The following is a 12,094-nucleotide window of genomic DNA, read 5'->3' on the forward strand; positions in this document are numbered from 1 at the left end:
TCTTATGTCTTACTCCAGATAGCAGGGAAGTGTCCTGAAGGGTCTGCTGGAAGCAATTAATATCTTATTCATTCTGACTGAGAACCTGTATTTATGAACATTGTAAAAACCTCTAGTGCTAAAACAAGATTTTCTAGCATGTTCAGCAAATGACCAGACTTTTCAGCTTTTCCTAGCAAGTTATAAAACACGTCTAATCTCGTAAATCTATATTTACGTTTGAAAGAATCCTATTAGCAATTATAACAACAAATATAGCAATTTCTAATTAAGAACTTCTTACATTTTTAAAAACAGTACATTTGCACTGCTTATCTTTTTAAAGGGTCCCTTCAAACATGTACTCTGACTGCAGTCATATAACTTGATGGATTAAACAAATTCACTAAAAGTATTCAAAATCCAAGCTTCACATGCATACCTGTATTGTTTTTCCATTCTTGGCTTTAACTACATCCCCCGGCTTGTTTGCCTTACCACTGGGCATATTTTCACAGAGGGGTGCCAAACCTCAGAGAGAAAGAGAGAAGTGGATTATGTTTCTTTCTCAGAAAAACTTTAGGAAAAAACACTTAGGAAAAACCCAAACACCTCCTTAAGAAAACAGTACTATGCTCATCTTGCCTGTTGCGACAGGATAAGGGGTAACGGTTTTAAACTGAAAGAGGGTAGATTTAGACTGGATATAAGGAAGAAATGTTTCACAATGAGGGTGGTGAAACACTGGCACAGGTTGCCCAGAGGGGTGGTAGATGCCCCATCCCTGGAAACATTCCAGGTCAGGTTGGACGGGGCTTTGAGCAACCTGATCTAGCTGAAGATGTCCCTACTCATGGCAGGGGGGTTGGACTAGATGGCCTTTGAAGGCCCCTTCCATCCCAAACTATTCTGTGATTCTATGATCTTTAATTTATGCTCGATATCCAAATTTTCCTGGTTACTGAAAGACACATGGTCCAGTTTTCAATCAGGGAAATTCCTCTGCATGTTGCACCACCACATTCTCTCACCCACACCATTTTACCACTAGTATTTACTTCTACTTTATGCCCAGAGAAGCGAGATCAAGGCAGCAACAAATACCATCTTATGTCTTCCATATAGGAATAATTAGACACATGTAAAGGGATTTCTTTCTTTCTGAAATTAAAAATTTCTCAAATTAACACTCTGAGCCATTCAAGCTCTGCTCATTGTAAATAAACATTGTGTAATGTCAAGAGAGGTCCAAGGACTCGCCATAGAACTCCAACCATAAGAGCAAAGAGAGACGAGCAAAAATAGGGTCAGGATCAAAACTCCAATTATGAATGGGGTAATGGGATGAAAGGCACTCCATTCCTAGGGAAAACCTGCTCCTGGCACAAGGAATAAGCAAACTGTGGATCACCACTTTTCAGTGGAATTATGTACACAGACTTTTCCTCCACTGATTTAGCCCTGCTCATTGCATACTTTGTCGCGAGGGTGCGTTTCGCTGCCCTCTACTGGCTGAAGCATAAAAGTGACTAAAATACTAGTTCCCTGAGAGCCAGGTTCTCAAACATAAAACTTAGCCTAGAATGGATTACATGTCAGCAGCAACTTGTTTTGACACGGTTCCTTAAGCAACTCATTTAATTTTAGCTATGCAACATTTCTGCAGAAAAAAATAAGCATTGCTCATCCTTAAAAATATTATCAGCAGACTGTTTTATTTGTTTGTTGGAGATTTCTGCTGAGCTATTCACCTAAAGAAACAAGAACAGATCCCTCTTCCTGTTCAGCTGTGGCAAACACTCATAGAGGTAGCTCAGCTAACTCCTTTTCATTTTTAATTGCTTTTACAGATATCCACACTCCTCCTTGTAATGAAAGGATCAGGACTTCTGAAAAACTAATTGAATTGGCAATAATTTCTCTCCTAACATCTAAAAATAATGCCTTCAAGATTTTAATTTGGCATTGTAATATTTTATTCAAGCAAAGCTAGTAATTGTTTTATAAAGAAGTAAAAAAGGAAAAGTGGCTGAGGAAGGGAATGAGAGAAGTAGGTCTGCAAGAGTCCATGACATTACTGTAAGACCGTTAACCACTGGTGATACTAGAAAATTACTGCCTAAACAAAATCTTGTAAAAATAAGATTTCTGGATTCTCTCACACACACACTTACCAATTATGTTAAGAGGTAGATTTAAAGCTGCTGCCGTCACAATGGCTGAACAAACAGTTGCTGCCCCTCCCATATCTGCTCTCATTGCATCCATACCTGATGAGGGCTTCAATGAAATGCCACCACTGGAACAAACAGCACGAGTATCAGCCAACACGTAGGAGTTCGATGTTGCATATGTTTATAATATCTGTCCATCAGTATGTTTTAGCACCAAATACCAGTAAATGCTAGACTTGGCATTATCAAGTATTCCTGCAACACCCTAGGACACATACCACAAGGAAGGTCTCTGGGTTTTCACTGCAGATAAAATATGTCCCTGCATTATTTCTTCATAATTGGGATGCCATAAAAACCTAGGTAATCTGCAGCAGACTAACTCGGTGGTCTTCACAACAGCAGAAGTGCACAAAACAAGAATCAAATAGTACACTTGGTAAAAATCAGCATATGGAAGAGAAACAGACTGATAAATTCTTCAGTAGTTATGTGACATGAAAAGCAGTTACAAGGAACTGCTGTGAAGTATGAACTGTTTTTTCCTTAAGCATGACCTTGATGTCCAGTGACAGACTGCAATTCTAAACATGTAAATTCTTCATCCAGAGGTTTGCTCAGGCCAAAAAAGAAGAAATAGCACGTCCTCTGTTTTCTTTCCCCCTGAATTTCCATTTCTCCCTTAGAAGACAAGGGCATGTCAATGCCTATTTAGTCCCAACACTGAAGCTTGTCTTAGTCCCAGGAAGGGCAGCACCATCTACTATATAAGGCAAGTTCCCTGGAATGGCACTGGAAGATGCACTGTGCAAAGAAAAATCATCTCCCCATTGAACATGAAGTAGGAAGGCATTTTCCCCCCCTCTAGTCATTAAAATATTAGCATACATACCTGTCAAATGTAACTCCTTTTCCTACAAATACCAGCGGGGAGTCATTTGTATTAGCACCACCTAAATAGTGAATTTCCAGAAAGATGGGAGGTTCAGCCGAACCCTTAGCTACACTCAGGAATGCTCCCATCTGTTGTGTTGCTATCCAAGACTCCGGTCTGGAATAGAAGTATGTATTAATTCTTTTTGTAATTGGACACTTTGACCAAGGTAATTTTGTTTGTTTTTAAGAGATCATGATTCTTGAAGGTTCATACAGAAACTATTAATTTCATTTTAGTTAGTTATTTTGGAAACTATCATTTAAATCCAACCATTATTACTTTTTTTGCAAAACAGAAAAATTCTTCCTTAAAGTTACTGCTTGGTTTTTGTTTTGCCTTGTTTAAAACAAACAAACAAAACAATAAAAACATCTGCACTTTCTGCATCGGAAATATTAAACTTTCCTTTGCACAGGAGGCTGTAGTCTCTGAAGGGATATGAAGTAACAATATTGCAGCAAGTTACAGTTTAGCTTTCTGCTATCAAGATAGTTAACTGTAGGCAACAGTGATTTCCCTCAGTCCTTTGCTTTTCAGGAAAATAGCCTGCAACACTTGCATAACCAGTTAGTCCATTTCCACCAAAATGCAGTAACTAGAAATTCAGAGGCAAGAAGCATTAGCTGTGCAAACGCAGTTGCAAGGGCTTTTATGGCTCGATCTCAACACTTTTAAAAGCTTAAAAAAAAAGCCCCAACAGTACCAGCAATAAATAGAGGATGTTTATTTACCACATCCAAACAAAAAAGCAAAAGTATGCATAAAACCCACTTGGGAAGAAAAGAAAAGGTGTTAGAAAATAGGTATCTAGTATTTGTCCCCTATTCACCGAGTCTTTACTTTATCAGGCTTCCTTTCACAGCACGTGTTAATTAAGCAGTGATTGACTGCATGACTAATTGACATTTAATCATTTTACTGTGTCACAATATCTTGCTTACTCTGCAAACTTGAAGCTCACCTTCTAATACTGAGAGTAGCTTAGAGTCTGGGCACCCTCGTACCTTTTTGCCAAACACCTCCCCTGCTTTTGTCATTTGAAGCAGCACAGTGAAAATGAAGCACGCTGCATATTTGAATAGCCTAGAAGGTATCGTACCCTGTCGAGGAATCATTCCAGCGGAGTTTACCTTATATGGACCTTCACGTTGCTGAAACTTCTGAGCTTCTGTTCAATATGTTCGGCAAATTTGATTGGAGTTATATAATTAGCTGGAGCCTCCATAAGGTACCGAGCGAGGTTCTGACCCTCAGCGTAGATAACACCTTTTTGCCAGGCCTCACTTTCAGCACTAGACAACCACCATACAATAATCAGGATCATAAACATTTGCAAAAGTAAGATGACAGCACCCATCTGTTCTCTCCTGCTTGAAAATGCAATTATCATTAATTTGGGGCAATTAAGAAAATCATAGTAATCTTACTACAAGGAATTCAGGATAATATCTAAGGTACATCTAGTCTATTAGCTCATCTCTGGTTCTTGTCAGTGCCAAATGCTTCACAGAAAGCTAGAAGAATCCTAGAGCAGACAGATGTAAAATTATCTGCTCAATACATTAGGTGTTGTCCTAATACTTACTAGTCAGAGATTGGCTTAAATCCTTAAGCACAAGGTTTAATATCACTTCTAAAATTTGTAATTGCATTAATTGTAATAGCCCTGAAAGTTTTGATTTACCATATAAAGCCTCCAATTCTGTTCTTCACTTTACTGATTATGTGGTAAGAGTGGAATTTGGATCTCATTTCACTAATAAATGAAAGAGCTGCCTGCACCGGAAATGGGGATGTCTCTCTGGTTGCTTTGCAACACTACCAGTACAAAACCTTTAATTTTACTGAGACAGATTTGAAAGACTTATCTGCTTTGTAAGATATCAAAGCAGGGCATTAAGCTGGATTCCACCTCTCAAAAGAGCAACACAGTGAAGGAGGAATCCAAGAGGAATATAGAAACATTGCCCAGATACAAAGGGATGGAAGTAAGACGACAAATCTCAGCAGACACTGAAACTGGCAAGAAGTGGGAAAGGCAACAAGAGGACTTCAACAGGTACATCATCAGCAAAAGGAAGGTCAGGAATAGTGCTGTCCCATTGCAGGCAATCTACTGAACACTGGAAACACTGAAGTTCTCAATGCCTGCTTTGCATCAGTCTTAACAATCATTAAGGCCTGCTTCAAGATTCCCCAGTTCTTTGTACTTAGTAACTGAGTCTGGGGGAAGAAAGGTACTACCCATGGCAGAGGAAGATAGACTTAGGACTGCTTCAGGAAGCTGGACATACACAAGTCCTTGGCAGCAGGCAGAATACATCTGAGGATGCTGAGGGAGCTGGGTGGCATCATTGCAAGTTTGATCTCTTCCAGTTTGAAAGGTCATGGTAACTGAATGTCCTTTCCTAGTCATCAGGGACCACAAGTCCCCCTCTCCAAGAATAGCAAGGAGGATATAGGGAACTACAAGCCAGTTATCCTAGACTAAATCCCCTAAAAGTTTATGGAGAAAGTCATCTTGGAAGCCATTTCCAAGCACATGAAAGACAAGATGGTCACTGGGAACAGTCATTATACATTTACTTGGGGCAAATCATTCCTGACCAACTTGACTGACTTTTATGATGACCAGGCTGGCACAGAGGACCACAGTGGATGTCATTCATCTTGGCTTTAGCGAGGTTTTCCACGTAGAATCCTTGCAAATTAAGAAAACATGAACTGGAGAGGTAGCCTACAAAACGGAGGAAAAAACTGTTGGGCTCAGAAGATGGCAGACAGCAGCTGAACAGTCTAGCTGGCAGTTAGTTATGTGTGGCATTTCTCAAGGGTTGATACCCTCATCAACAACCTGGACTATGAAATGCACCCTCAGAAGATCATGGACAGCATTGCATTGTGGGGAGCAGCTGAAATGGGGAAGGCAGGGCCACCATTCATAGGGGCCTTGACAAGCTGGAGAAATGCACCAAAGGGAACACCATGAAGGTTAACAAAGACTGGTGTAAAGTCCTGTACCTGCGACAGAAAAGCTCTACGCAACAGTCAGGCTGGACACTGACAAGGCAGAAAGCGACGCTGCAGGAAAGAACCTGGGGATTCTGGTGGATGAGTTGAACAGGAGTAAGCAGCATGTTACTGCGGTGACAGAGGCCAACCATGTACTGGGTTGGATTAGAGCATAGTCAGCATGTTAAGGGAAATAATTATTTACCTCCTTGGCACTTGTGAGGTTGCATCTAGCTATGTCCGCTTTTGAGTTCCTGAATACAAAACCAATACTGAGAAACTCAAGAAAGTCCAAAGAAGAGCCCCTAAGAGGGGTAGGGAGCTGGAGGACATGAGGAGAAGCTAAGAGAATTGGGTTTGTTTCACCTATAGAAGAAAAATTTAGGAAAGACATATTTGCAGTCTTTCCTCTGCCCTTAAATAGGGTTTATAGAGAAGATGAAGACAGACACATCTCAGAGCTACACAGTAAGAGAATAAGAGACAATGGCCTCAAGATTCAACAAGGGAAACTGCAATAGGACATAAAGAAAAAGAATTTCACCATGAGTGTAGTTCAGCACTAGAACAGATGGCCCACTGAGGCTGTGGAACTTCCATCTCAGGAGATTCTCAAAACTGGACTAGACAAAGGCCTGATCAAGCTTTAAAGTTGTACATAATTTTCAGATTATTCCTAATCCAAGTTGGAGCTGGACTAGGTGACCTCCAGGAGGTCCTTTCCAACCTAAAGTATTATATACATAAATAACTTTGTGTCATAAATGGTCATAGGACCATCTATGTTTTCAGGAAATGTTTATTTAATATAAATATGATCTGCTCCAAAACTATGTGCTGTGTTACAAAATGGAAAGAGCATTGCATGTAGCTTATGAAGACATGCTTAAATTGAGAGGTGTTTATTTTATTTCACCAGCCTCCTCATAAGGAAGGACTTGTTCCTGTATGAAGAACATATGGGAAATACCTTTCCTCTGCGTGACAGAATATCCTGTATGGAAGGTACGAATTCCACTCTGATACATTAAAAGGGGATTAATAAAACTTTGTTCTGGAACCAAAAGCTCTGATATCACTTTCTGCTCTCAAGTAACAGTGATGTCTGTTTAGAGGCCAGAAGCACCCAAGCTTCTCTTCTTGCATTATATTCTGTGAAAGAAAATAGCATGGTCTGGTGTCAATTAGCATTCCCTTATTCTCAAAAGGATTTATTAATTTATGGAGTCTGAAATACCTCTGCTCCACAATTTTGGCATGCAGTATCAACAGAAGTCCTTTTACGTCACAACTATGCTTCAAGTAATTTTTTACCTTTGTTTTTATCCTGGGCTTTCTTTTCTATGAAGCAGCATTTATTTACACTTAACCTCAGAACATGGCATACTACCAGAACCCACGGAGCAAACACTATAAGTATAGTTGAGATGTAAAATACTTCAGGAAATTCAAAATAGGAAGAGTTAAGAGGGATACTGCTGCTAGGCCTCTTCTTTCAGTTTTGTGTTTTTCTCATGCACAAGCATGCACAGAGTTTTATAAATAAACAAAGAAACAAACAGACAAATAAATAGGCAAGCTTCCCATTTGCTATCACCTTCCATGAAGCTGAGGAGTAACTATCGGTTTCTTTTTTTGCTTCAGCTCGTTATATTCATGCAATCCAAGGACAGCGCCTTCTGCAGCCGCTTGAGCATCTCCACAGGGGTCTACTTCAACACAAGGGATCTCCAGATCTTGGATCTGCCTACAACCAACTGAAAAATACAGTACAGAACTGGTAGGCTGAGTATTGCCCAGAACACAAAACAGGCACCTGAGATGATCAATATCACATTTCAAGGAAAAAAATAATTTTAACTCAAGATATCTGAGTTAATAAGTAAATCGACTAAAGAGATCACACAGTAGAATAATTAAAAATGCTACTGACCATATACTGACAAATTTTGACTAAAAATACCACTTGATGAACTGTAATGATTAAGACATTTTACAAGAATAAAAAGGAAAGTCCACAGTTGTTCCAATTCCTTTAAGCTCACTCTTTATCAAAGAAAAACTCTATCACTCTGGAGTGCTATGGATTATGACTACAGGTATCAGAAATTTGCTGTAATTTAGTTTTTTGCTAAGAATATGACTGCTCTTTTCTTTCAAATGAATTTATACACACTTTTATAAACTCACAAACAAAAAATATTCCATAAATTATATTTTGCACCCAAATAATTTAACAAAGTTTTGGCAGTCGGCCAGACAACACAGGCTAGCACTTTGGACATACAGCTCATACCACGAAGGCTAGCACTTTGGACATACAGCTCATACCAGTCTCAAATTATAAACTCTGTGGCAGAGTTCTTGTTTTTTTTGTTCTTGTTTTATACATACTTAGATGCAGCAGTTATCCTTGATTAAGATAAAGAGGCCTCCTCTGTCTAGGACAGATAACATACTACTGATGTTGTGAAAGATACAAGTTTATAACACAGTATCTCAGTTACAGACTAAGTGGGAAAAGTAAATATATGTGCATACTTAAGTCCGGTCTGTGGCAAGAACTTTTTTTGTTCTTGTTTTATACATACTTAAATGCAGCAGTTATCCTTGATTAAGATAAAGAGGCCTCCTCTGTCTAGGACAGATAACATACTGACTCATACTACTGATGTTGTGAAAGATACAAGTTTATAACACAGTATCTCAGTTACAGACTAAGTGGGAAAAGTAAATATATGTGCATACTTAAGTCCGGCATGAATCTGTGAATGCTCTCAGCCTTCAAAACTGTAGTAATTAAACAAGTGCCTTTTCAATATCACACTGTTTAGGAAAGTTATTTGGTATAAATAACTGGAGTTACCTGTCTGCAGATTGATTTACATGCCCTGTAACTCCTTCCTCACTAAGGAAGTAAATATTTACTGCACTTACCAAACTATGCAGTAGGTTTTGCATTTCAAAACAAAATCGTATCTAGACTCACTCTTCAAAAGTGGAACATGCTGCATCATTGTAATGATTTTATAGACAAAATGCTTAAGAAAATTTAAAAATAGTTAACCTGCAACAGCTGCACGGATATTTTCTTTGCCTTCATTCCAGTTTTCTTGGTCATTTACTCCAGCATTCTTCTTACCCAAGCCAACTACAACCACACTCGGAAAGTCCTAGATGAAGCCGACACACAGATGGATTTACTTTCCTCATTGTTACAGCCACAGCAGAGAGTTGTTAGAAAGACCTTACTTTCCAAATCAAGCCAAGCATTAAATGCATTAAAATACATTCAGTACTTTCTCTTCGTTGCGCACATTTCTACATTAAGAGTGCCGGTATGGTGCCACTGTCTTGCACTCCCAGTCATTTGCCACAGGCATGCAACCAGTTTTTCTGTTGTCCAGTTAATAGTTAATTATGTGTATTGCAGTGGATAGGGCTTTATGCTCAACACATACTCCTGATACTCCTAAGGGCAAGTCTAAGAGTCCTTTGAAAGCAGCTGCAACAAAGACCAGAACTGAGCTGGAGAAGCGTAACCTTTTTTGGCACAGTACTATGTTCACGGAAATAAAATCACTTCAAAGGCTGAACCCATTAGCTCAGCTCAGGAGCTGAGCTGGCATGATTTGTCAGGTAACAAACCAAAGCTGCACAGAGGTACAAAGCTCCAGAGCTCAGGAAAGCAACGTAGCACAGCAGACTAAATGCTTGCCTTATAAGCTGCAAGTGGAAGGCAAAAAGGAAGAAAAAACAAAGATTACAGGAGCCTTTTACGAATTAAGTCAAATTAGTATGAAATTCAAGGATATATACGTGAACAGACTTCCCATTGGTCTGGAGGAAAACTGAAGTTAATCTTGGGCTTTCCCTTCAATCACAAATAGATACTCTGCCAGATTCTAACAATCAACTTTCAAACTGCTACACTGTAGTAAAGTCTTTTAGACCACAAGATGCTGAAACTAGTGTTAGCTTTCCAGATGATCGTGATTCAAGTTAACCTTTTTTTAGTTATCATTATTTTACACACTTAGAGTGCATAAGGCCAAATTCTACTGCCTTCTCTTGCAGAGATTTGCTACTCACTTCAGAGGCCATCCTGTGTGCAGAACTGGGATAATGGGACCTTCAGTGGATTCAACTTCCAGGAAAATTTCCAAGAGCCTTTCTACTGAGTCCAGTCTCACCTGTCTGGGGTCTCCACACAGGAATTTATACATGGTAGGCAATACTCACTATAAATTGATTTAATATAATTTAAATAACCCTAATGCAAGATTTGGTTACTTATATGGGGACATCTAGCATCATATTACATACCTGTCTAGCCTATAGCTACTACGCCAAAAAAAAGCACCATATTTGCCAGCTCCATGTAGGTGTATTAGATGTATTAGGGCTTCTCAAATGGCACCGAAAGTGTAATTTTAAGCAGATGAATCGCCATCTCATACCCTTGCGATATATCACATCTGTGCAGACAAAAGTCCTGCCTGAAAAACAGTCCCACATCTTGTTTTCAGAGGTTTCAAACACAAGACCTTAAAACCTCTGATTACAGCCTATGATGGGACTACCTTGTTAGAACTGTCACATCTGGAAGGTTTTTGCACGTATCTGTACACGCCTATGTGTACTTACTCCTCCAGAACACAGAGGGCACAGTAGAAGCCTGATCCAAAACTGTTGTGCTTCAGCTCATTCAGGAAGCAGTTATTCAGAGCACCACACCTTTGGAGCAGACTCGTTTATGTCTTCTCAATTTGCAGCACAGTGGAGAGAGCACAGGATTGTGCAAAAGGCCATGCAAACATGGGCTGAACAGGAGGTTTCAGTAAGAAACACAGCCTTTATTGAGAGGGGTGAGGAGAGGAAGAAGAGCAGAGCATTTATACAAGCACAGCAGCAAACTCAGCTTAAAATAAGATGTCAGGGCAAACCTCACATGTCAGTCAATACGCACTTGAAAAGGCAAAGTTCATACCTGATGCAAGCCATGGAATATGTGTGTTTTGCCTTTCTTCAAAGGTGGCCCACATCTAGGACACAAAAAGATGCTTTCAATAAAGAAGTCCATATTGGTGATAAATCTGATGGTACTCCCACTGTGTGGTCCACTCCACAACCACACAGTGCTCTTCAACACTGTCCTGGGACACTTGGCTCAGTGCTGATTCACAGAAATCATGCTCCCATGAACATTTGTTCCCCAGTTATCATGTTCCCATGAACATGTGCCCCAGTTCCCATGAACGTTTTTGCAACGTTTTCCTCAGTGGCTTCGTTTTTCCACAGGAGTTCCCCTCGAAGCTGCTTGGCCTGGTAGAAGCAAATACCAGCCTAAAAAGTGGTCTGGATACAAACATTAATAATGATAAAAAAATACCATTCTTACTGGTGTTGGAAGTTTCTTTAATTCATTTCAGAAGCTTGTCACACACTTACAGGGACAGAAGTTCTCTCAGCTTTCCAGACACAAGCCTATCAAAAGCATCTCCTGCACTAGTGAAGTGGGCAGCACCTTCATCCTTTTCACTTGAGTAGATTCCCAGAACAAGACCCTGAAAAAGGATGTGCATTAATGGAAACAACAGGAAATTCAGAGACCCATCCAAAAGAGAAGCAGCACACAGTACAGACCATAGCTACTGCTGTATATATTAATCTCAGTTTATGCATTTATCTAATGTGATACACACAGTGACACTTTGGTAAACCAGGGTAAACTGCTACAACTACCCTGAAGTGCAAAAAAGAAATTAGATACAGTATAACTAAAGTTATAACAACTTTGCCTAACACATAAGAGACAAAAACTCTGTCAATATGTTTTAAGTACAAAAGAGCGTTCTTCCCCACCCTCCTCCCCCCAAATGCAGATCCCCAGCCAGCTGCGCCCCAGGAGGGGCACAGGCAGCCGCACCGCTGGCAGGGCAGCGGGTGCCGGGGCAGAAGGCGGCTCTGAACTTCCCCAGGGCTCGGCCCC

The 12,094-nt window shown here is 39.9% G+C and overlaps 1 protein-coding gene across 1 annotated transcript in view; it reads right to left on the reverse strand.

Moving 5' to 3' along the window:
- Positions 1-11,669, reverse strand: part of LAP3 (leucine aminopeptidase 3) — a gene marked incomplete at its 5' end in the record, with an annotated part of 15,420 nt that extends 3,751 nt beyond the window's left edge. Inside the window, 8 exons of the mRNA XM_010287251.1 lie at positions 422-510; positions 2,154-2,278; positions 3,046-3,204; positions 4,221-4,382; positions 7,700-7,859; positions 9,170-9,275; positions 11,093-11,147; positions 11,554-11,669. Of these exons, the coding sequence (XP_010285553.1) occupies positions 422-510; positions 2,154-2,278; positions 3,046-3,204; positions 4,221-4,382; positions 7,700-7,859; positions 9,170-9,275; positions 11,093-11,147; positions 11,554-11,669 (972 nt within the window). The remainder of the gene's footprint in view (positions 1-421; positions 511-2,153; positions 2,279-3,045; positions 3,205-4,220; positions 4,383-7,699; positions 7,860-9,169; positions 9,276-11,092; positions 11,148-11,553) is intronic.
- Between the last annotated feature and the right edge of the window lie 425 nt (positions 11,670-12,094).

Source organism: Phaethon lepturus, unplaced genomic scaffold (assembly GCF_000687285.1).
Source record: "Phaethon lepturus isolate BGI_N335 unplaced genomic scaffold, ASM68728v1 scaffold6820, whole genome shotgun sequence".
NCBI classification, from domain to species: Eukaryota; Metazoa; Chordata; class Aves; order Phaethontiformes; family Phaethontidae; genus Phaethon; species Phaethon lepturus.